This window comes from Argiope bruennichi, chromosome X2 (genome assembly GCF_947563725.1).
Source record: "Argiope bruennichi chromosome X2, qqArgBrue1.1, whole genome shotgun sequence".
Lineage (NCBI taxonomy): Eukaryota > Metazoa > Arthropoda > Arachnida > Araneae > Araneidae > Argiope > Argiope bruennichi.
The window spans coordinates 44,102,960-44,125,777 of NC_079163.1; the positions used below are offsets into that span (position 1 = coordinate 44,102,960).

Consider the following 22,818-nt stretch of genomic DNA (forward strand, 5'->3'; position numbering starts at 1 on the left):
AATTAAATCGTTTTAATCTCTAAATATTTTCATATAGCATAATAGAATCACTATTTTGAATTTCAAAGTAATTCTTTTTTTTTTAAACTATAAATACAATTTCTCATAATTATTATTTAACACTAAGAGCAAAAGGTTAAAACAACGGGGTTTTTTTCCCCTCCTCATTTTTTTTTATCTTGACAATGATTGTGATAGTAGATAACTAAATTAATTATACCTGTAGATTTAAGGAAATTACTCAATAATTTCGATGAAAATAAAATACTGAATTGTGAAATATACTTGTTTAAAAAATAATGGAATTCAAAGTTCCCTGCAAGAACTTTTTTTTAATAAATTTTCAATACACTTTTCAAATAAAAAATTCAAAATGAATGATCAATTAATTTTACTTGAGTATAATTTGCTTTAAAAGTTTGAACTGTGCATTTTTTTTATAAATATAATCTGAAATGGATTTCTATATTTTCCAGTTCCATATATCGATCAATTCAAAAGGCGATCTTATTTATGCTAAAAAGTTAAATTCTAATTTACGATAATTATTTTATTAAATTTCAGTTTATAACATTAAATAAAAGTTTTTGATCCAGAAAAAGCTATAAAAGTATATATATAATGATATTTTAAACTCTAATTTCAATTTAATTAATTTCCAAGGTTTTATCTTAATTTAGCCCATAGTAACTTCATGCTAAAATATTCTATTATTTCCTGATAAATATTAGAATCTATTGTTTCTTTCTTCGTTTCACTTTCTACAATTTAAAGTATTATCATAACAATTATAAAAATTAATTAATCAGCAATTAACTGACTAAATTTCATGCTTTAAATTTAGTAAAATCTGCAAAATAAATAAATAAAACAGACCTTAAAAAATAAGGACAATCAAAACTATGTTAAACTGAAACTTTTGATTATTAACACAAACATGAATGGTAGAAATCAAGAACACATTAATGAAAAAAATAGAAAATAATAACAATGTATCAGAAACAAAATGTATTAGACTAAATACAATTCCATTCTGCTATAATCTATAATTGAATAATCGAAAAGAAATAAAAAAGCAATTTTAAAACTCACTTTTTATTTATAAAATATATTAATTATGATTAAAAGAATGCAAAACTATATTATTTTAAAATGACAAAACTAGCAGAGATCGAGTGACAGTTGTGTAGTTTCTTAAAAAAATTCTGAATCACTGTCACATGATTCCGTTTCTTCTGAATCGGAATCCGATTCAGTACTTCCAATTTGAACTACCAGTTCGTCTACTACTTCCTCTAAAATTCCATCTTTTTCCCAATAAGAATTTTCAAGTTTTTCCACATGACGGCAATGAGCCTCCCATTCCTTGGAAGACACTCCGCCCAAAGCATCGCACAACAGATTCTGTAAGTTTTCTAAACTTAAGTCTCCTGTTATATTTCTCTCTTTGATGAGTCTTTTGACTGAAGACCAAACGTATTCAATCGCATTTAAATCGCAATGGTAGGGGGGAAGTCGCAAGACATAATGCCCATTTTCTTTTATTATGCTGTCAATTTTATATATGATTTCTTTAGGGAGATTCCTATCAATTAGCGAATACAGTTCCGCTTTCCTCATTTTCCTATCGCATTCTATTCCGTTATTAATCAGCCAATCGGTCATTTCTTTCTTCGTACTGTATTTGGTAGGTGTCGGATTTGCAACTTTTGTGTGATATGGAGCATTGTCCATGCACACGACACTTTTTGGGCGCAAATTTGGAATGAGTTTTTCCAACACCCATTTCTCAAAATTTTCATAATTCATTTGGCCATGATAATCACCAGTTTTAGTTGACGCTTTGTAAATTAATTGAGCGCCAGGAATAAATCCCGTGGACGAGCCAGCATGCACAATGATCAATCGATTTTTGGAATTTACATTTATTTCGGCTCCTGAAATTGTATCACTTTGCCAGCATTTTCTAAATGTTAGATTACTGTCGACCCACGTTTCATCAATGAAAACTATCTGTTATTTACTTTTTCTGGACTGCCTCATTTTTCGCAAGTAGTTGTTTCTCCAAAACACAATATCAGGTCTTTCGATGAGAAATTTTCTTTTATTCGCGCATTTCTTCCAGCGAAAATTCATTGAATGCAAAACTTTCCTCAATGATTCCTTATTCCAATGAAAATTCAACTTCTCTCTCAATACGGGAAGTAATTTTTTTAAAGAAGGCACTTTCTTTTGCTGGACGTAAAAATCTTGAACTGTTTGACGAATAACACATTTGTCGAAGTCGTCAATTTCACAATTTCGGTCAATAGGCCTTTTACGGTGCTTTCCAGGAGTACTCAAAACTTCCGTTTTGTCCAGTGTCGAAACTTCATTTTTAATTTTCCTAATAGTGCCTTCCGACACTCCAGTCGCCTGAGCAGCTCTTTTCATGGCTTGTGGAAGAGGAACCTTCAAAGATTTTGCTGCAGCTTCTTCGGAGCAGAACTCTGCAACATTATGCACAATTTTACGTGCTTGTGATTTTAAAGTCTCTCCTTTCTTAAATCGAAAAGGCTTTTTAAAGGATGTCAAAATTTACGAGACAAAAAAAAAAATTAAATAATAAAATGCAGTTAATATTAACCAAAGAAAAGATTAATAAAATATAAAAGAAATAAGTTAAGCGAATATAAAGATACGTGCAACTGCGATTAAAGCGAGAAGACGAATGAGCAATAGATTTTCTGTTATCGCTTCACATTGACGCCAAGAAAAAGAATACCCCCCCCCCAGACTTCTTTCCGATTCCACCCATTGAAAATGGATCATCCCTACCGCAACCTGTTTCTATAGCGCCCGCCGTAAACATAGACGAATGTCTAGCAGTATTCTTGTCGTGGACAGACAGTACAGTTATCGGAGATTATGTTGGCACTAAGGTGAAAGGAATTGTCTCTTGAACAAAAATTAGAATTAGCGATAAAAAAAATTCAACAAACTAAAATACAATACAGAAATCAGGTATATCCAAAACCATCCCACGAGAAATCGATTTATTCGAAGATGAGGCATTTAGAGGTAAATATTTGGAAAAAGTATATCGCAAATTGCTAACAGTACCACCAACTATCGTAGATGCCGAAAGAGCGTTTTCGACAGCTGGTAATTTTTGCATAAAATTACATTCCAGGCTTAATGACAGTACAATTGATGCATTATGTTTTTAAGATCGCATTTCAAAAATTTGTAATAGTACCACAGACTGTATAGTGATGTTAACACTTTTTGGTGATTTAAATAAAGAAGATGCTCCTTTACTTTTTTGTGATTCTTTATATACTGTTATAATTTATTAGTTACAAATTATTTTTTGTGATATTTACATTCTGTGATAAAACTGGTACTGTGATAAAACTGTGATAAAAAAGTCACAAATATTAGTGATCAATCCTTTCAAAGAGGGGGGTTATTCAAATCCTTGATACTATCTTACTAGTGACATTACGGTTGCAGGTCTTGGATCACGATAGAGAGTAACAATCGATACGATCTGTCCAATGGAAGCTTTCGAACAAGAGTTGAATCATGCATAGGGAAAGTTCCTTACCCACTGAAGTGAATGGATCGGTTTTTCTTGGAATTATCGTATAATTGGATTGCATATGATTGAAATTAATCGGAGCGGTTACTTCACTGGAAATAGCGAAGACACCCCTCCACTTCATGGGAGTGACCTTGACTTTCCGATATTCGCATTTAACGAAGCACTATTCCATAAAGATCATTTTTCATTGTTTGTGACATGATTTTGATTGCATATATTCTGTTTGCTGTAAAACTAAAGTAAACTTTTGAAAGAAATGACATATATATTTTATTCAAATTTTTTAGAAAATGGTTTACTCCAATAAAGAAATTAAATAAATAGTTTTGAAAAAAATCATATTCGATAATACGTATCTCTCTACAACCACCCTGAAGTGGTAAACACCTTTACCGACGAAACTCTGAATCTCTCCGACAGGGTGGCGATTGCCTCCCTGCTACCACCGCCTCTGACACACACACACACACACACAAATAATCAAGAATAATAAATCTCTCTTGTTATGGACCACTTTGGTATCGTGTGGAACGAAAAAGTAGATGCTCTTACAAAATCAGTCAAGGAGTCCACGCATTTCATAGAATGTATCTTTCCCTAAGATATGATCTCCAATCTGAGAAAGAATTCTACCCAAATTGCCTCAAATAATTATCACAAGCGCAAATGTCTAGCCGAATATCTAGCAAATATCAGGAATTTGCGATCTCAGCACAATCACTAATGGACAAAAAGTAGGGTTCAAGATAAACTTATTGAATGGTGATTTGTAAAATGATCTTACAGGTACAAGTAGGGATGACGAATATTTTCAGAGCGGTTATTACGTAACCAATATCAAAAAGTCACAAATATAAGTGATCAACACTTTTCAAAGAGGGGTGTGATTCAAATCCTTGATACGATCTTACTGATGATATTTCCATTACAGGTTTTGGATCACGATAGAAACTACAATCGATACGATATCACTGAAATTTGCCGGAGCGGTGACTTCACTGGAAAGTGACAATCGATACGATCTGTCCAATGGAAGCTCTCGAAAGAAATCTGTGATTGGATTGAAAAGTGAACGGACCGGTTACTGGAATTATCGTATCGTATCATTGAAATGCATATCACTGAAATTTATCGGAGCCGTGATTTCACCGGAAAGTGCGAGGCTTCACTGGAAAGTGCGAAGTCACCGCTCCACTTTACGGGAGTGCCCGCTATTCGTATTTGATGAGGCACTATTCCATACAGATCATTTTTAATTGCTCGTGACATGATTGACTTTGATTACATGTACTCTGTTTACTGCTGGCTCCATCTATTGGTAGAATATAGGACTAAAGTAAACATTTTAAAGAAATGACATATATTTTTAACTCATCTTTTCCAGAAAATGGTTCACTCTAATAAATAAATTAAATAAATAGTTTTGAGAAAAAAAAATAAAATTTAAGAAGTAAGCTGAAACAGATAAATTAATTCAATCACACGTTAATTAAATTAGTAAATTAAGTATTAATTACAATTAATAAATTTTAAATTTAATATTAAGTAATAATTTTTAATTAATAATATGATTGAAATAACAGATATTTGGAACGCATATTTAAAAGTAACAATAGCACTATTATTTGTTATTCAAAAAATCGTGGATTATGCATCTCTAGGTACAAGTAGGGATGAGGAATATTTTACGAGTGGTTATTGCGTAACCAATATCAAAAAGTCACAAATACCAGTGATCAATACTTTTCTTTGAGGGGTGTGATTCAAATCCTTGATACGATCTTATTTATGATATTTTGATTACAGGTTTTGCATCACGATAGAAAGTAATAATCGATACGATATCACTGAAATTTACCGGAACGGTGACTTCACTGGAAAGTAACAATCGATACGATCTGTCAAATGGAAGCTCTCGAATAGGGATGACGAATATTTTACGAGCGGTTATTACGTAACCAATATCAAAAAATCACAAATACCAGTGATCAATACTTTTCAAAGAGGGGTGTGATTCAAATCCTTGATACGATCTTACTAGTGATATTTCGAATACAGTTTTTGGATCACGATAGAAAGTTACAATCGATACGATATTACTGAAATTAACCGGAGCTGTGACTTCTCTGGAAAGTAACAATCGATACAATATCACTGAAATTTACCAGAGCGGTGATTTACTGGAAAGTAACAATCGATACGATCTGTCTAATGGAATCTCTCGAACAAACAGAAAAGGAGAAATCTGTGAATGGATTGAAAAGTGAACGGACCGGTTATTGGAATTATCGTATCATTGAATTGCTGAAATTTATCGGAGCGTTGACTTCACTGGAAAGTGTGAAGTCGCCGCTCCACTTATGAGAGTAACCTTGACTTTCCGATATTCGCATTTGATGATGCACTATTCCATATAAATCCATTTTAATTGCTTGTGACTTGACTTTGAATATATTCCGTTTACTCCTGGCGCCTTCTATTGGTAGAATATAGAACTAAAGTAAACAATTTAAAGAAATGACATATATATTTAATTCAAATTTTTCAGAAAATGGTGTACTCTAATAAAGAAATTAAATAAGTAGTTTTGAAAAAAAATCAAATGTAAGAAGTAAGCTGAAATAGATAAATTAATTCAATCACACGTTATTTAAATTAGTAAATTAAGTATTAATTACAATTAATAAATTTTATATTTAATATTAAGTAATAATTTTTAATTAATAATATGATTGAAATAACAGATATTTGGAACAAATATTTAAAAATAACAATAGCAAAATTATTTGTTATTCAAAAGATCGTGGATTATGTATCTCTATTCTCGAACAAAACAGAAAATGAGAAATGTGTGAATGGATTGAAAAGTGAACGGACCGGTTATTGGAATTATCGTATCGTTGAATTGCATATCACTGAAATTTATCTTAACTGGAAAGTTTGAAGTCACCGCTCCACTTCATGAGAGTAACCTTGACTTTCCGATATTCGCATTTGATGATGCACTATTCCATACAAATCCTTTTTAATTGCTTGTGACTTGACTTCGCATATATTCCGTTTACTGCTGGCGCCATCTATTGGTAGAATATATAACTAAAGTCAACAATTTAAATGGCAAAATATGACAGAATACAGAAATGACATTTATATTTAATTCAAATTTTTCAGAAAATGGTTTACTCCAATAAAGAAATTAAATAAATAGTTTTGAAAAAAAAATCAAAATTAAGAAGTAAGCTGAAATAGATAAATTAATTCCATCACACGTTACTTAAATTAGTAAATTAAGTATTAATTACAATTAATAAATTTTATATTTTATATTAAGTAATAATTTTTAATTAATAATGTGATTGAAATAAGAGATATTTGGAACAAATATTTAGAAATAACCATAGTAAAATTATGTGTTATTCAAAAAATCGTGGATTATAGGGATGACGAATATTTTCAGAGCTGTTATTACGTAACCAATATCAAAAAGTCACAAATACAAGTGATCAATAGTTTTCAAAGAGGGGTGTGATTCAAATCCTTCACACGATCTTACTGATGATATTTCGATTACAAGTTTTGGATCACGATAGAAACTAATAATCGATACGATATCACTGAAATTTGCCGGAGCGGTGACGATACGATCTGTCCAATGAAAGCTCTCGAAAGAAATCTGTGATTGGATTGAAAAGTGAACGGACCGGTTATTGGAATTATCGTATCGTATCGTATCACTGAATTGCATATCACTGAAATTTATCGCAGCGGTGATTTTACCGGAAAGTGCGAGGCTTCACTGGAAAGTGCGAAACACCGCTCCACTTTACGGGAGTGACCGATATTCGTATTTGATGATGCACTATTCCATGCAGATCATTTTTTATTGCTCGTGACATGATTGACTTTGATTACATGTACTCTGTTTACTGCTGGCGCCATCTATTGGTAGAATATAGGACTAAAGTAAACATTTTAAAGATATTACATATATTTTTAACATCTTTTCCAGAAAATGGTTAATTCTAATAAATAAACTAAATAAATAGTTTTGAGAAAAAAATAAAATTTAAGAAGTAAGCTGAAACAGATAAATTAATTCAATCACACTTTAATTAAATTAGTAAATTAAGTATTAATTACAATTAATAAATTTTATATTTAATATTAAGTAATAATTTTTAATTAATAATATGATTGAAATAACAGATATTTGGAACGCATATTTAAAAATAACAATAGCACTATTATTTGTTATTCAAAAAATCGTGGATTATGCATCTCTATCGGCCGTATTCACCAAACCGGTTGCTAAACATCGGATCGTTCAACCCATGATCAACGATTAATCATCAACCAATGATCATTGGTATTCACGAACGGTAATTTCACGACTAAGCATCAAGGTTACGACAATCAGCTTTTTCTGCCTTTTTCAACCGGAAATGGATCTTCATTGGTCTATATATATCACATGATTATCAGCTGATGGGTGGCGCTGTTTCGTGTTTTTGTTGTTATTTTGTTTCTTTCCCAGATGTGTACAAGGATCAAACGAGAAAACGAAGGTGATATTGCCTAGTGATAATCTCACCGATTTGCTTACATGATATTATAGCTTTTCGTAGGATTGTTTCTCTGACTATACATTATTAACCAAGTATATTTTAAATTTCCACTCTATTATTATGTAATAAAACATTTGAGCATTTGCTCTCTTTTGAATTGAGAATATGCATATTAGCTGTGCTTTGAATAGTTTTCCAATGAATTAAACTTTTACAAAAGGTCTATCTGAATTAAATTTTTGAAAAAAATGCATATTAACCTTAAATTAGTTCATTTACTTATGGAAATATTTAAACATTTTTTATATAATTATAGAGTAGAGATAAACAATAGAAATAACAAACTGCTGCAAACTGATTTCGCAAGTGAGGAGTTCATTGAAGTTTCTTCTAAACAATGAATTTAACAAAAATTGTAGTATCCTGTATTTTTAATATAATAAAAGAGGAGAAAATGTAGTGTATAAAATCTTGCTTACAAGTATTATGACTTTCATATTAGTAAATAATTTTCATTTACACAAAATATTTCAATTTCCAAAGGTTATTTAAATTGCAATGATATCTCTGGCAATCCCATATAATTGTTTGCATGAAGTTTATAGCATATATTACAAACTTCTCTTTAAGATTGTTATTAGACTTTCAGCATTTATTTTTAAACAAATAGGTTTTAAACTTCCTCAATATATTATATTTTAAAAAAAATACTAAGATTGTTTTTGGTGTCAATATTTAAATATGTATTAGCTGTCTACATATTCAGTAGTGTTTGAGATAATTTTTTTCCCTCAAAGCGGAATAAAAGTAAAAAATACTTATTCTGTGGTATGCTTTTATTTCCATCGAAAAGCAAATATGGAAAAATTTTCTTTTATTAACTATCAGAATATTAAATTTTTACATATATTTTGTTAAAAAAAGATATAAATTTATTGTTATAAATGTCAGAATATATACATATAAGAAGAATATATACATTCAGAATATATGCTGCAAATCAGAAAATTCAAATTATAAACAAAAGTCAGTGAAAATTGTATATGAATATTGAAGAATTCTTATGAAAAACAAGAGCCTTTTTTGCCAAAATAAATATTCATGCAATAATTTTTTATAATATTTTATTATTGTGGAAGTGAATTAGCTCATTTGTATTTCATATCTAAAACTTTTTATAAACAATGAATTTAACAACTCTTTAAATTTGAATGAGTTAATTGTCAGTTTGACAACATGTACTTCACAATCTTGCCATTACAAATCTGCATAAAAATAATATAAATATTGATGACAACCATACTTATTTTAGAATTGCTATCCTTGAATAAAAGAAATGATTAATTTGCACATCATAAGCACTCACCACTCACTTTTGTACAAATAAATTGAGTGGAAAAACATCAACAACCAACAATAAATTTTTTAACACTTTCTGCTTGATGATTCAAACTTAATCAAAAAGCAACACAGTTTAACTTGATTAGCCTGTCAGAAACTAGTAATGATATTTTAATTCTTTCAAGTAAATGTGAAATTCCATTTGTTTCAACAAGTTTTTGCCTTTTTTTTTTAATTTTTTTTATTCCCAGGATTTTGTACCAAAAAAGTTATTAATTTTTTGATATTTTAACATTTAGTTTCTACTCATACTTGAATAATATCTGTCACTTTATTATATTAATTTCCAACGATGTTTTAATTATTCATATCTTCATGACAATCATTACTTCCTGAAATCATAAACCTATGAGCACAACATCTAACTAAATACTGTTAAGTCAGCATAATTTCCTTTGTTTAATTGTCAAATTTTTCAACTCAGGATCTTGTGTATTTAAACAAGGAATCTCTTTCTATATTTAAATTTGATGAAAGATGATCCAAATTGAAATGTTTCAAAAAAGTAAAAGAATTTTTCACAAAATTTTTTTTCTTGAAATCATCTTAAATATTATTCTAATAGGTTACATTAAACTGTCAGTTAAATTAAGTTGAATTTTTAAAATAAAAACCTCTTTTTTAAAATTTTATATTTGCATCATAATTTGTAGAAATTTGAATTAACTCGGATAAGTTATTATCTATACTTGTTTTTCAAATTCCAAAATTTTCAAATCACAATTAATCTATTTTCTTTGTTTTTCACACACTTCTCAGAATGTCTTAAAATATGCAAAATTAAAAAAGGACTTCTGTATACAAAAATCTATTTTATTCAAATTTGACTCGAAAAGTAACATATATGAATTACAAAAGAAAATTCTGACAGAGAAGTTACAGCTTCTACAAGCATTAAAACAAAGTTCCATTAAAGGTACTTTAAAATATAACATTCATGCTGATTATTAATTCAAAATTCTTCTACAAGAATTACAAGAAAGTGTCAATAGAGGTGCAACATTAATGCTGATTCTTAATACAAAATTCTTCTATATGTGTCTTTTTATTTCTCTAATACATATACATATTGTAATAAGATAATGAGCACATAAAACCACTAAAAAATAACTACACTGATATGAGTCATACATGCATGTCATTTTCTATAAATCATAAAAAGAACAACATCAAATTAAAAATACATTTGATTTTCAAAGATGGGAATAAGGAATTATTTAGTCATTTCTATACAGATAAATTCAAAAAATAATCAGGTAGAGAATACATTAGAAATAATGTTAAAATTTGTTATGTAATGAGAAGGAAAACATTAATAAAAATTGGTAATCATTTTCAGCAGATAACAAAGGTCAAAATTTGATTTCTTTAAAAAATGTTAATTTTATACACATTGTTGAAGATTAAAGCTGAAGTAAACTGATATTGTAAAAGAGATTAGCTATATTGAGTAACTAAGCACATTATTATATCACACAATTTATAAGTAACAAAAGTAATTTCTTTAAATTTCTAATTATTAATCATAATAAAAACTGCAATAATTCTTTTTTTATAAAATAAATAATAACATAAAAAATCAATTTACTAAAAAAAAAAAAAAAAAAAAAAAACTTATATACCAATGTGAAAACAGTGTACAATCATGGAAATGAGTCATACAGGAAAGTTTCAAAAATACAAAAAGCAATCCTGTATAATCATCACCAGATAGATGAAAAAGATTTTTTTGTTTGTTGCTTTTCTTTCTTTCTTTTTTTTTTTTTTTCAGGAGGAAAAGGCTGTTCCTTATTTCTTCCATATCTTTGCAAGTCTTTAATCTGAGAAATGTGAAATAAGAATTAATTATATTATAAATAACTAATGAAAAAAATTGCTAATTTAACAATAATACTTACATGACATACTTAAAAATTGATAGTATAAACACAAATATTATAATTTATTTGATTATAATATTAAATTTTTTAAATATTATAATATTTGATATAAGACAAAAATTCCATTTTTTGTAACTAAATTTAGAATTCATTTATACAGTACTTTTTAAAACTTTTTTATATATATAAAAAAAAGACATAAGATATTCTATTCTCAATCACTAGAAATGTGCATTCTAAAATATTTGTAAGTGATTGCAGATAACTTTGGAAAATATTCTACAGAAAGAATATTTTTTTTCCTAATCTTAAAATATTATTTGTTCAACGAAAACATATTTATTATTTAGGTGGTTGTTTCTCAAAAACCCTTCTTGCTTTATTCATACAAAAATCTGCCATAATCTTTGATATACAGTGGTATAATGGTAGGGGTAGAAGAATAAGATTTTTCAATATGGAATAAAGCATAATTAAAATGTTAAGTTTATATTGCAAATAATCTTTAATACTTGAATTCTTTATTATATTTTTACAGATTTACAAAATTGAAAAATAAAAGGAGCAAGGTTAAAATTGATTAACATGTACACTGTCTATGTAAAGAATGGGAAAATTTTCTTATAGCATAACAAATGCAAAAACTGTTACAGATGAATTCTAGTTATAAAAGTAATATTAAAAGTTAATTAAAAATGATTTGAAAAAATATTACATACATACATTATCAATTTTTAATAACTTATATCGCCATAATAACATAATTAAAAAAACTATAAGACTACACAAATGATATGAATATGTATAGATATGAAATAACTTATTTTATTAGCAAGTCATTAGATTAACCAGATAGAAAATATGCAATAAAATGTTTTTAATGGAAGTATTTTAAGGAACAAAAAACTGTAAAACAGTATTGACAAAAAACAGTATAATCGTACTAAACTTGATGAGTTTTCTAAAAGGTATTAATAAGTTTAGAAAATTCTTTTAATTATAATTCCTTTGCTTCAAAAATTTGAATGTCCACGGAATTACACAAATGACAGATTCTAATTTTAATTCCAGAAAATAATAATCAAAAATCAACTCGGATATAATAACAATAAAAAGGGATTCCCATATGAACGATGTAAAAGGGATAAATGTAAACATACCTCAAGTCGCTCAGATTCATTATTTGGTAGGTAAATGAATCTTGGCCTCATTTCAGCTATACATCTAGATACTTCATTTATAGCCCGGCAACATGATGACTGGATAGTTTGATTGAAATCACCAATTATTTGTTGATGACTTCCTGAAGCAAAAAAACGTAAGGCAATACACAATTTCTCTTCAGTAGTTACAGCACTGTTTCGTAAAATATTGATGCTTAATTTCTCCTTCTCAAAGATAAAATGCATTGGAAACAAAATCACATTCATCTAACAAATCCAAATCAGAAACTCTGTCAGTGTAAATTATTCACCTCCTATCTAATATCAACTGCAATAGTTCCAATGTATCTAAATCCTCCATGTTTGTTTGAAAACTAAGGTAACAGTTGTAATTCTTGAGAACTGCGCATGCGGAAAACCGTTGATCAAATGTGATCATCGGAAGTCCATGAATCAAAAAATGGGGGAAAACAGGGGGAAATTGACAACGGGTTTGGTGTGGTGAATACCGATTTGACTGCTGAACAGCGTTTAATCATCAGCCGATGTTTAACAACGGTTGGTGAATACGGCCGTATCTCTGGGTTTGAATTTCCATTATTCTGTTTCTCTAATTTACTTTAAGATTTAAAAGAATACATTTTTTATTAATATTTTAATTGGCTGATTAACAAAAACTGACTACTTAATCATAAACGGTTTAATAGTAGGCTTTAAAACCTAATTTATTATTTTTTTTTGAGTATTTAGTTTTGGAACATGAAGGAGTTATCCTCTCAACTTCTTCCTTCAATTGTTTATGTACATTTTGTCTTAGCCAGCTCAGCTACTTTATTTATTTTTTTCTGTGATTTTTTTTTTAAAAACTTGTTCTTGAAAACATGAATTTTTGTTGAATATTGGTACTTAAAACAAGCATGACTGAAAATAATTCCTATCTTGGTTTTGATTTCAGTACTCAACAGGTTTGTTTCCTCCCCTTAAATAACCTTTATTTTCTTTTTTCTGTCAAAAAATTCTTCATTTATTTTTAATATTATGTGACAGCCACGAATTCATTTATTTCATTTTTGATGATACTGCTAAATATTCCATTTGGAAATAATGAAAAAGAGTTTTGTCTTTAAACATTTTATCTGTGATGATTGTGTGATATATAACACAAATTAAAAAAAAAACAAAACACTTTCTTATTTAGTAATATTTCTATTTGAAATTTCTGTAAAATAAAGTATGTTCTTTTATGTATATACTTTAATTACAACACTCTGGTTTGTTTATTTTTAAATATTATAGTTCATTAATATTTGATGTCTTAAATCATAGGATAGTACATTTTATATGAAATGCTGTATAAAAGTTAAATTTCATAATTGACAATTAGTTTTTCTAGTCAGATTTCTCTTTAACTTCTGAATTATATAGGCTCTTATTTTCTCACTCCAATACCAGAATGCTCTTTCAGCAAAATTCCTGTCTAAAGTTATGTAAATATTGACTATTTCCTCACTGTCACTTTTTCTGTTTTCTTTCTTCCTATTTGGGCTATGCCAGCGGTTTTTCATAATTCTAACAAATAACTTTTTAAATGCTTCCAAAAAATTAAAGGCTTCCTTAAAATGAAGAAAAATATTAAATATGTGAATTATAGTTAACTAAATCTATTTTCTGGTCCCCCAAGTATATCATTTCATGTATTTAATTTTGTACGACTATCTCTATATAGATTATTAATAATTGTGTTTGATTATAGTTAAAAGCAGTTGTTATCAATGAAGATTTAGAAGTTACTCACCAATCATTTGTCAACTTCGATTTTGATCTCCCTGAATTCAGGTAAGCTTTCTTGTGTGAGGAATTTTCCTAAGATAAAAAAGCTACTAGTCATACATATTTAATTTTAGTCATATATTTAATTTGTAAAGTTGTCATAATTTAGGTGTTTTTTTTAGTATTTTAGTAAAATTTTTAGACATTTCTATTTAAAAATTGCAGTGTTTATTTTTACTTAAATACAAATAAAATAAAGGATTGTCTCTAAATTTTTCATTTTTTATACACTATTATATATTATTGTACTTGTTTTATTTAATTCTAGCATTTCCAAAAGTTTCTGCTAAAACGATTTCTGTCCCGCTTGAAAATGTTAATGTTTTCATATTGCGAGTGTTCTTATCTTACTTTGGATGGTCAGGATATCGCCAATTTGTTTTTCTTTCGTATTGCCAAATTGAAATACTGCTAATTCACTCTACCGCATGGTTCTCTCCGGTAAACCCTGAATGAAGTGGTATGCGTAATAATATATTTTTTACGGTATACTGATACATGCATTTGTTATGGATGTATCATGACTCAGTATGGACAAACTGACAGATTTTTACCTTAGAAGTGTTTTTACTTCTGTTTCTGAAACTAATTCTCGACCTCGGTGGCAATAAAAATTGCCTGAAAAAAACTAAGGACAAGAAATAATGTATGGCAAATATAAATTAATGAATTAAAATAAACTAAGAAGGAGGGGGAATTCTTATGCACAATTTACTTATAACTTTAATGGTTTCTTTTCATGCAATTTTCAGTGAAAGTATGAAATTATAGAATGAAAGTGAAAATAAATTGATAATTGAAAAATATAAAGAAAAAAAGTTTATGTATAAAATTATATAAATAATTAATGAAAATTTGATTAAAAGATATCAAATTGAAAGTAAGAGATTAAAAAAAAAATATTGCTTACTCTTTATTTTCATTTATTTTATGTTTAATTATAAATTTATTTCCTTGAACTGGGCATTTTTTTCTAGAAATTGTGAAATAATTAATGTAATTCTATGCTTCTTTGAACACAATGCTGTAATCTTGCAAATTAACAGAAGTTAATAGTAATTTCATGTTACTGAATAGTTTCACTAACATAGCTATTATTCATCTTAAAAAATATTTGTTAGTATAGGCATTATTTCCAGTGAAACTAAAGAAATATTCCATAAAAAGTTTCTAAATTTAAAGAGTTCGTTTTTTAAAAAAGTAAGTCATTTCATAATTCTGTATTGAAAAATAATAAAATCCTTAGTATATCTTTTCACTCCATTTGCATCAACAGATCCTGGAAAGATTTTTAACAGAAGATAATATAGCGTACAATTTACCAAAAAAATAATAAACAAATACATTATACGATTAATAAATTTATATTTTTTTCTCTCGTTCCACTTCTGTTGTTGTATGAGGACATCACACAGCATTTAAAATACTTTCTTCCGTCTCAGAAAATTTTCTTCTTTTCAAAATTCATTCCTTTTTTTTGCCTGACCAAATCGAAGATTATATTCTATGTAGGAGAAGAGGATGGGAAGTAGAATTTTCAGAAGATTCCTGTAAAAAACAAAATCTAATATTTTCTGTATAAACTTTTACTTTTAAATTAAAAAAAAAGCATTTAACTCAATTTTTTTTTCAAGTCTAATGTAGGCATAAATATACAACTACCAATTTGGTGGTCTCATGCTGATCTGTTCACTATAAGCTGAACTTTTTTCTATTTTCCTGCAAAATAATGAATGACATTGATTGATTATACCCTTTGGGTAATGGATGAAAGATGACACACTCTCTCTCTAAATGGAAGAAGGAGGAGTGGAATGTTTTATGACCCTATTTCCTGCTTTAAATGGTGTGAAAAAAAGCTCCTTGTACACACCTGGATTTGAGAGAGTCAATAAGATGTTTCAAATTCAATTTTGAATCCACAATTCATTTTATAACCTAGGGTTTTTGAGAAGAAAAAGGGGGAAGGGACAGAAAAATATTTGATTTTTTAAAAAAAACAAACGTCTTACATAATAAACTATTATTTAAAGGAATTCCTGTTAACAGATCACATGAATTAAATTGTCAAAATAAGGATTTTCTTTTAATATATTTAAATTGTTTAACTTTTATTTATTACTTAAGATAAATTTTTATTTAAGTGTAATCTATTATTTAAAAGTTTTCTAGAGGATTAAAAATTTTATGAGTATTAACTCAATATTTTACTGTCTAGGTAATTATCAATGATTTCCTCAAATTATATATAAATTACAAACGAGACTACTTAAGAGAGAAATAACAAGCAGTTCTTCCCTTTTTTTTTCCTTTAATGAAAAACTAGCCATCTTTGTCAACCATTTGGTTCTCCATTATTAATGGTTGTAAAAAATTTTGCTTAAATATTTTATTATTAGTACTATTATTATTATTTTGTACTCATGACTTCTCATGCTTCTTCAGTAAAAGTCTTCAAACATTGATATATATGTTTTTAAAAAAATTTATTAATATATATATAACTCATACTATTTTAGAAGCCTTACATCGCTTAATTTATTTGCTTAATTTTCTACCCACGGATTTATACATTCAGCTATATGAAAGGAATGTCTCCATTATTTGATTCTGAAATTAAAACCTTAATTGTAAGAAAGCAAAATTTTATTAAAACGATATTTCATACTGGAAACTACTCAACATGGAAAAAGAAGCCAAATCCTCGTATTTTGTTCAGAAAGAATGGGGGAAAGGATGAAGTATTAATAGCAACAATGAAAACAATTTGAATTTTACTTCAATAATGAAATTTAACGCTACACAATATGCATGCAATATTTTAAAAAAAATTGATTTAGAAGAGAAAAAATCATGCCAATAAAAATATAATGTTTTGAATTTTAACATTATCTTTTTATGTTAATGTAAAAATTATCATTGTGTCAAAATATTTTCAGGAGTTATAGCAGAAAAATGCCAATAGTTTGCTTATTTTTAATTCATTAAAAGTCTAATCAAAATATATATATATATAAAAAAATCTCCCTGAAGTGTGCATTTCTTTCCCTCCAAAATACATAAATGCCTAGTTAAATAGCTCTAGCTCAAACGGCCTTGCCTTAGACTGTCATCAAAAGACACAAAAATTATATTTATTATTAAAAGGGATAGAGATAAAAATAGAGAATCTCAGAATTTTAGTAAAATGCTGTAGCATATAAATGAGGACTTTCAAATTCATAAACATTTTATTTATGAGAAGTGTTATGAAAATCATTCTCAACAAACTATTACTTTTTTTTTTTTTTGCTAAATGGTTATTATTTTAATCCTACTATTATATTTATAGTTTTTAATTTATTATTTTTATTGAAATTACACTCTGTAAAGAGTTCAATAAACCTTATAAATATTAAAGTAGCTGAAAGAAATCATTTAAAATTCACTGATTATTATGAAGATCATCAATGAATAATTTTCTTAAAATTTCATTTTTTAAAAAATTTATTTATTTTTTAAAAAAGAATTTAGACTTGATTTTGAAAATCAAGAGCTGCGAGTATGCAGTTTGATAACTGAGGCAAATTTTTTTGGAATGAAATCATTTAATTGTGACCATAACTTTTTATCCATTCTTTGAAGTATTTGATTTTTGGAGGATGTACTATTGGATAAATATTTGCATACGATAATTTTTCTGCATTGAGTAAATTTCCATTTCTACGTTTTATCATTTTAAATTTTCATTGTTAAACTTTCTATATTTGAATGAATCCCCATACAAAAAAATGTGTTTATACTGACTTAAAATTTAAAAAAAAAAAGTTAGCTTCATAGTAACACCAATTCCATCATCCTGCGAATTTTCTCTCATTTTTAATCAGTTTTCAGAGTTAATCTAAACAAAATTTGTGCGATGATATCGAAATGTTAAAATTAGTTTACTCTATAATCACGTATATCAATTGTACATTTCTACTAATGTTAATATTAAATTGCTTTCTAAAAATATTTTTATTTTCAATGCATAGAATAAAAGCAAAAATATGCACATGCAAAAATTAAACACTGTCTTTTAAAATTATTGCAATTTCTTCAACTCTAATTTATTTTTGAGTCATGTTTTCCCCTTTTGATTAAAAAATTGTAACGTGTTCAGTTGACATAACTCTCCTTGCCAGGCATGGCACCATAATCGAAATGCTTTTGTGGAACTTCTATTAAATAAATTTTTCTCCACTCACCCTCCCTACTTTTTAAAATTTATTTTATTCTCCTCACATCTACATATCTTCCTCTTTATTAGATATTTTGAAGTTTCTATTTTTCTCTACAATCAAAATCTTCCATATAGTTGCACATGTTCTGTATTTTCTCTCAACATTATTAGGACTGGAGGTTAAGAACTTCGAGTTCAAATACTCCGCAATCAATGCCTAAAGTCACCAATTATCATCTTTTTTTTTTTTTCAGGCTGAGTTCATAAAAAAGATTTTACTTTGCTTAATAAGTTTGTCAGTGTTAATTGCATTGTTATGTGCCATATGGCAAAACTAAAGCTGTTGTTTATCCTAAAACTTTAGTGTAATAATTAATTAATTACTACATTTCAGAATTTTAAAGGATCGATTATAGGAATATTGAAAGATGTTAAATGAAGAACATGTTTTGGCTTTATTTTCAAACAAATTAATTATGTTAGGGTCATGGGTACTGCGGCTAGTATGATGTAACATAACAATCCAGTGTATGTGAAATATTAATATACGCATTTTACCGAATAATTTTGAAATCTCGTAGCCATGCTAAAAAGTTAAGGGATGAGCTAAAAAGTTAAGGGAAAAGTTAAAAGACTGAGCTAAATGATTTTTAAAAAGCAAATGCATATTATTAAAAAAATATCAATACAAATTTAACTTATTAAGTACAAACAAAAACCTAAACAAAATGATAAGAAATTTGTGTCGTTATATCTTATTCCGTAAGTTAACTCCCTCAACTGCAATGTTACAATCAATGAGGAGCAGATATTTAGAATTTTAAAATTATGGTTTGAAATCAAGCCATTCGTAGATGTTATAATCCGATGCTAAAAAACAGAATCTATAAATAACTCAAGAAGATCAAACTATTCAAGGAGAAAATTCTATAAATTTTGATTTCAAGGAATGCAGTGACGAGTGTCCGAAGCAGAAGTTGTCATGTATTACGAAGAAAACGTAATATCCTGTACCTGAGATATTTCCATTTACCAAATTAGTTTAATTAGATGAATATCCTATTTTGAAATTCGTCCAGCATGATGGCTGTTTTGAGATAGACTTCATGATTTTCAATTGCAGTCAAGTGATGAGGACGGCAACTGCACTCCTCTTGAAACTTCCATACCACACCAATGAAATCATTTAACAAATCTAATTAAAAAGAAGCATTCTTGATGTGTATTCTGCCTTTTTTCTCAAGAGGAAATATTTATTTCAAATTAGCACAAATCATAAAAAAAAAAAAAAAAAAAAAATCCCATAATATTGATTAAATCATTTATTAATATTTTTTTCCCAGTGATTCTAGTCTTGAAAACTTCATCTCTCTCTCTCTCTCTCTATATATATATATATATATATATATATATATAAATTTTCTCACGATATAGTTTCCTAGCACTTTCCAAGTCAATCATTCGTATTCTTTTCAACTATATTTTCTTTCTATTTATCCATTTTTTTTTTCTGTTAAACAATCCAGAACTTTTTATTTTCTCTTATGTCACAGAAATGAATAGCAAAGTAAAGTGGTTTACATTTAGTTGATTTGATTTTTAATTTTTCCTGTAGAAAAACTGAATATATATTTATGACAAATTCTTATTCAGATTGTTTATCACTTTTTTTTATGAAGGATGAAACTTAATATTATATACCAAATACATAGATTATTTATTAAAAATTTATTGATTTAATTAAATTAAATCAATGTTAGATAACCATTAAAAAGTCACTTACAAAATTAACCTTTGAGAATTATAGATTTATAAAAACAGCATTGAATTAATTAGCTTTATTTGACATTCATTATATATTGATGTACAGTAGCTACCTCTTAATATGATCACTCTGGGACTTAAAATTTTTATAATATTAATTGGTTGATAGCAATAAATGAATTGGGTAGAATCAACTATACTTTAATCTGATCAAAAGAAAGGGGTGAAATAACGCTTCAGGAATTTCAATTATTTATTTAAAAAATAATAGTTAAAAAATTCATTAACTGTTACTTATTAACATTTATTCCTTAATAGTTCACTCGAATAAAGTTTGTACTTGTATCGATTTTTAAAACTTATTTACAGATGTTGAACACCGTATTTGAAAATATTAATTGCTTGACTCGTTTTGATTTTTATGAAAGAGCTTTCTCCGTCAGAATCATTAACGTTTATTGCTCACAAAAAAAATCGGGATTTTTCAAAATTTTAAAAAGAGGCTTTGAAAATTTTAGCTGTACTATAAGTCATTTCAGGTAAACTTTCATATCTGTTAAGGCTTTTCATTTTTGTTTGTTAACACTCAAATAAGTTTTCTTTTCTTTTTTTTTCAATCCATGTTTCTTTCATAATTCACTTGCAGGAAAAATCAACTATACATTCAGTGAATGTCTGTTTAATAGATTTCTGTAATCCAAATCGCTTTTGTCCCATAACAAAAGATTGTGAATCCCCATCTCATTGGGAAAATGACTCAGAGTGCAGATGTTTCCTTAGTAGAAGGCAAAGAATTCCATGAATGTCAATCTCTTGTTGCAAATGACACATCATTCAGTTCTTTGCTTCGAAACTGATAACATTAAATGATGTTGTGATCACATTAGATGAAAAATTTTCTAATACATCAGTTCGGGGTCAGAAGATTTTGATAATATAATGTGAATGTTAATATTAGCTGCAATTATATTAAAGAGACTTTCATTGTATTCTTTTTCTGAAAAGAAATAACGCAAAAAGGTTTATTTAAGCTTTATTGTTGAATTAATGTTTTAAAAATAATGAAAAGTGCAATAGAACTTTCTTTTCTTCGGAAATTAACAGTTGTGTAATTAACAGTCTAATCATTCTTCTTCCTCTTATCAAAAGAATTTCTTTTATATATTAAAAAAAAATCTCTATAATTTATTATATGGAATTTATGGATTTTATGAAAAATTTCTCTTGAAAGAATTTCAAACTGAAATAGCCAAATCAATTGAGCCAATGAAACACAGCCTGATACTTTACATTTCTTATGAATTGAGATTGAATACTTTACTTTTACAAGTTACTCTACTTTAATACTCTTTATAAGATTATTTTAAAAATACTTCGAGAAAGGGGTTTAAAAATGTATTAAAAGAACTATCGATGCAATGCCTATAAAGCTATTATAAAATTCAGAGAAATTTTTTCTTTGTATTAAATTTTAAAACATATGTTGACCATTAACGAAAATAAATTAACCAAACAATGGCGAAATAAGTAAAATAATTAGCCTTCTTATTTACCTTGTTTCACTACATTCCTCACCTTATTGTGGTATTAACTTAATTAATTTTCTGGAGCTTCAAAGAAGAATATAATATTGTTGCTTAGATTGTTTGTTTCAGATTTTATTTCGAAGAACTGTTTCAATCAGAAATCCTCCTGCATCTTTTCAAAAACTCTAAAAATTGTAAAGTTCTCTTAATTCCACGAGACAGATCTATACATATATTTTAAATTTAAAACTTATAGGTTTATTTTTCTTTATTCCAAGTTACTTTTGGATGTCAGTCTTGCACGAAATTACTTACAAATGAACTGTACCGCTCTGAAGTGGGCCTGATCTATTTAAGTTTTTTGTAAGAGAACACTTTCATTTATTAATTAAGTGACAGTAAAGAAGATAATTTAAATTAAAAAAAAAAACTTGAAAATATCCATACTATTTTAAGCTATACGAAATTTGTTTTTGGACATTCACTGAACTTTTAAGTGGAAATTGTTCATATCCTTTGATTAAAAAAAAGTCTTGTGCTTTTTAATAATAATTGCCTAACAATAAAAATATTTCCCAAAATTTTCAATTATTGATTTGAAAAAGAAAAAAAAAAAAAAAAAAAAAATGTAATTTTTTATATCTTGAGTAAACAAAAATTATAAATGCTCTTGGCTCAGTTTCTGGTTCAAAAAAAACTGTATCAACAGATTTAATAAAATTATTATTTGTAAACAATCCTGTAAAAATGCTATATTTATTACTTTTTATTGATATAAAAGCTTTAGCAATATGCAGAAAATGTTAATGACACGGATAAAATTAACGGAACTGATTAATTTGTATAAAATTTTTAATACAGGAATTTTTTACTTTCATAAAAATACATAATCAAAGGGTTAG

The 22,818-nt window shown here is 27.4% G+C and overlaps 3 protein-coding genes across 4 annotated transcripts in view; 1 reads left to right on the forward strand and 2 right to left on the reverse strand.

Annotated features, from left to right (window-relative positions):
• Positions 1 to 1,194: 1,194 nt before the first annotated feature.
• On the reverse strand, positions 1,195 to 2,851 carry LOC129959724 (uncharacterized). The gene is made up of 3 exons (XM_056072614.1): positions 2,818 to 2,851; positions 2,025 to 2,489; positions 1,195 to 1,937 (listed from the first exon to the last, which is right to left on the reverse strand). The coding sequence occupies exons 1-3, from the start codon at positions 2,849 to 2,851 to the stop codon at positions 1,195 to 1,197; spliced, it is 1,242 nt and encodes a 413-aa protein (XP_055928589.1).
• Positions 2,852 to 11,237: 8,386 nt separating this feature from the next.
• On the reverse strand, positions 11,238 to 12,874 carry LOC129959631 (uncharacterized). The gene is made up of 2 exons (XM_056072504.1): positions 12,593 to 12,874; positions 11,238 to 11,372 (listed from the first exon to the last, which is right to left on the reverse strand). Exons 1-2 carry the CDS (start codon positions 12,860 to 12,862, stop codon positions 11,256 to 11,258), a joined length of 387 nt encoding a protein of 128 aa, XP_055928479.1. The 5' UTR covers positions 12,863 to 12,874; the 3' UTR covers positions 11,238 to 11,255.
• Positions 12,875 to 13,395: 521 nt separating this feature from the next.
• LOC129960000 (xylulose kinase-like) overlaps positions 13,396 to 22,818 on the forward strand; it is a 59,452-nt gene continuing 50,029 nt past the window's right edge. Inside the window, exons 1-2 of one of the 2 annotated variants that reach the window (XM_056072978.1) lie at positions 13,396 to 13,560; positions 14,349 to 14,431. In XM_056072978.1, the coding sequence (XP_055928953.1) occupies positions 13,513 to 13,560; positions 14,349 to 14,431 (131 nt within the window). In that variant the 5' untranslated portion in view covers positions 13,396 to 13,512. The remainder of the gene's footprint in view (positions 13,561 to 14,348; positions 14,432 to 22,818) is intronic. The other variant, XM_056072979.1, reaches the window with a different exon arrangement.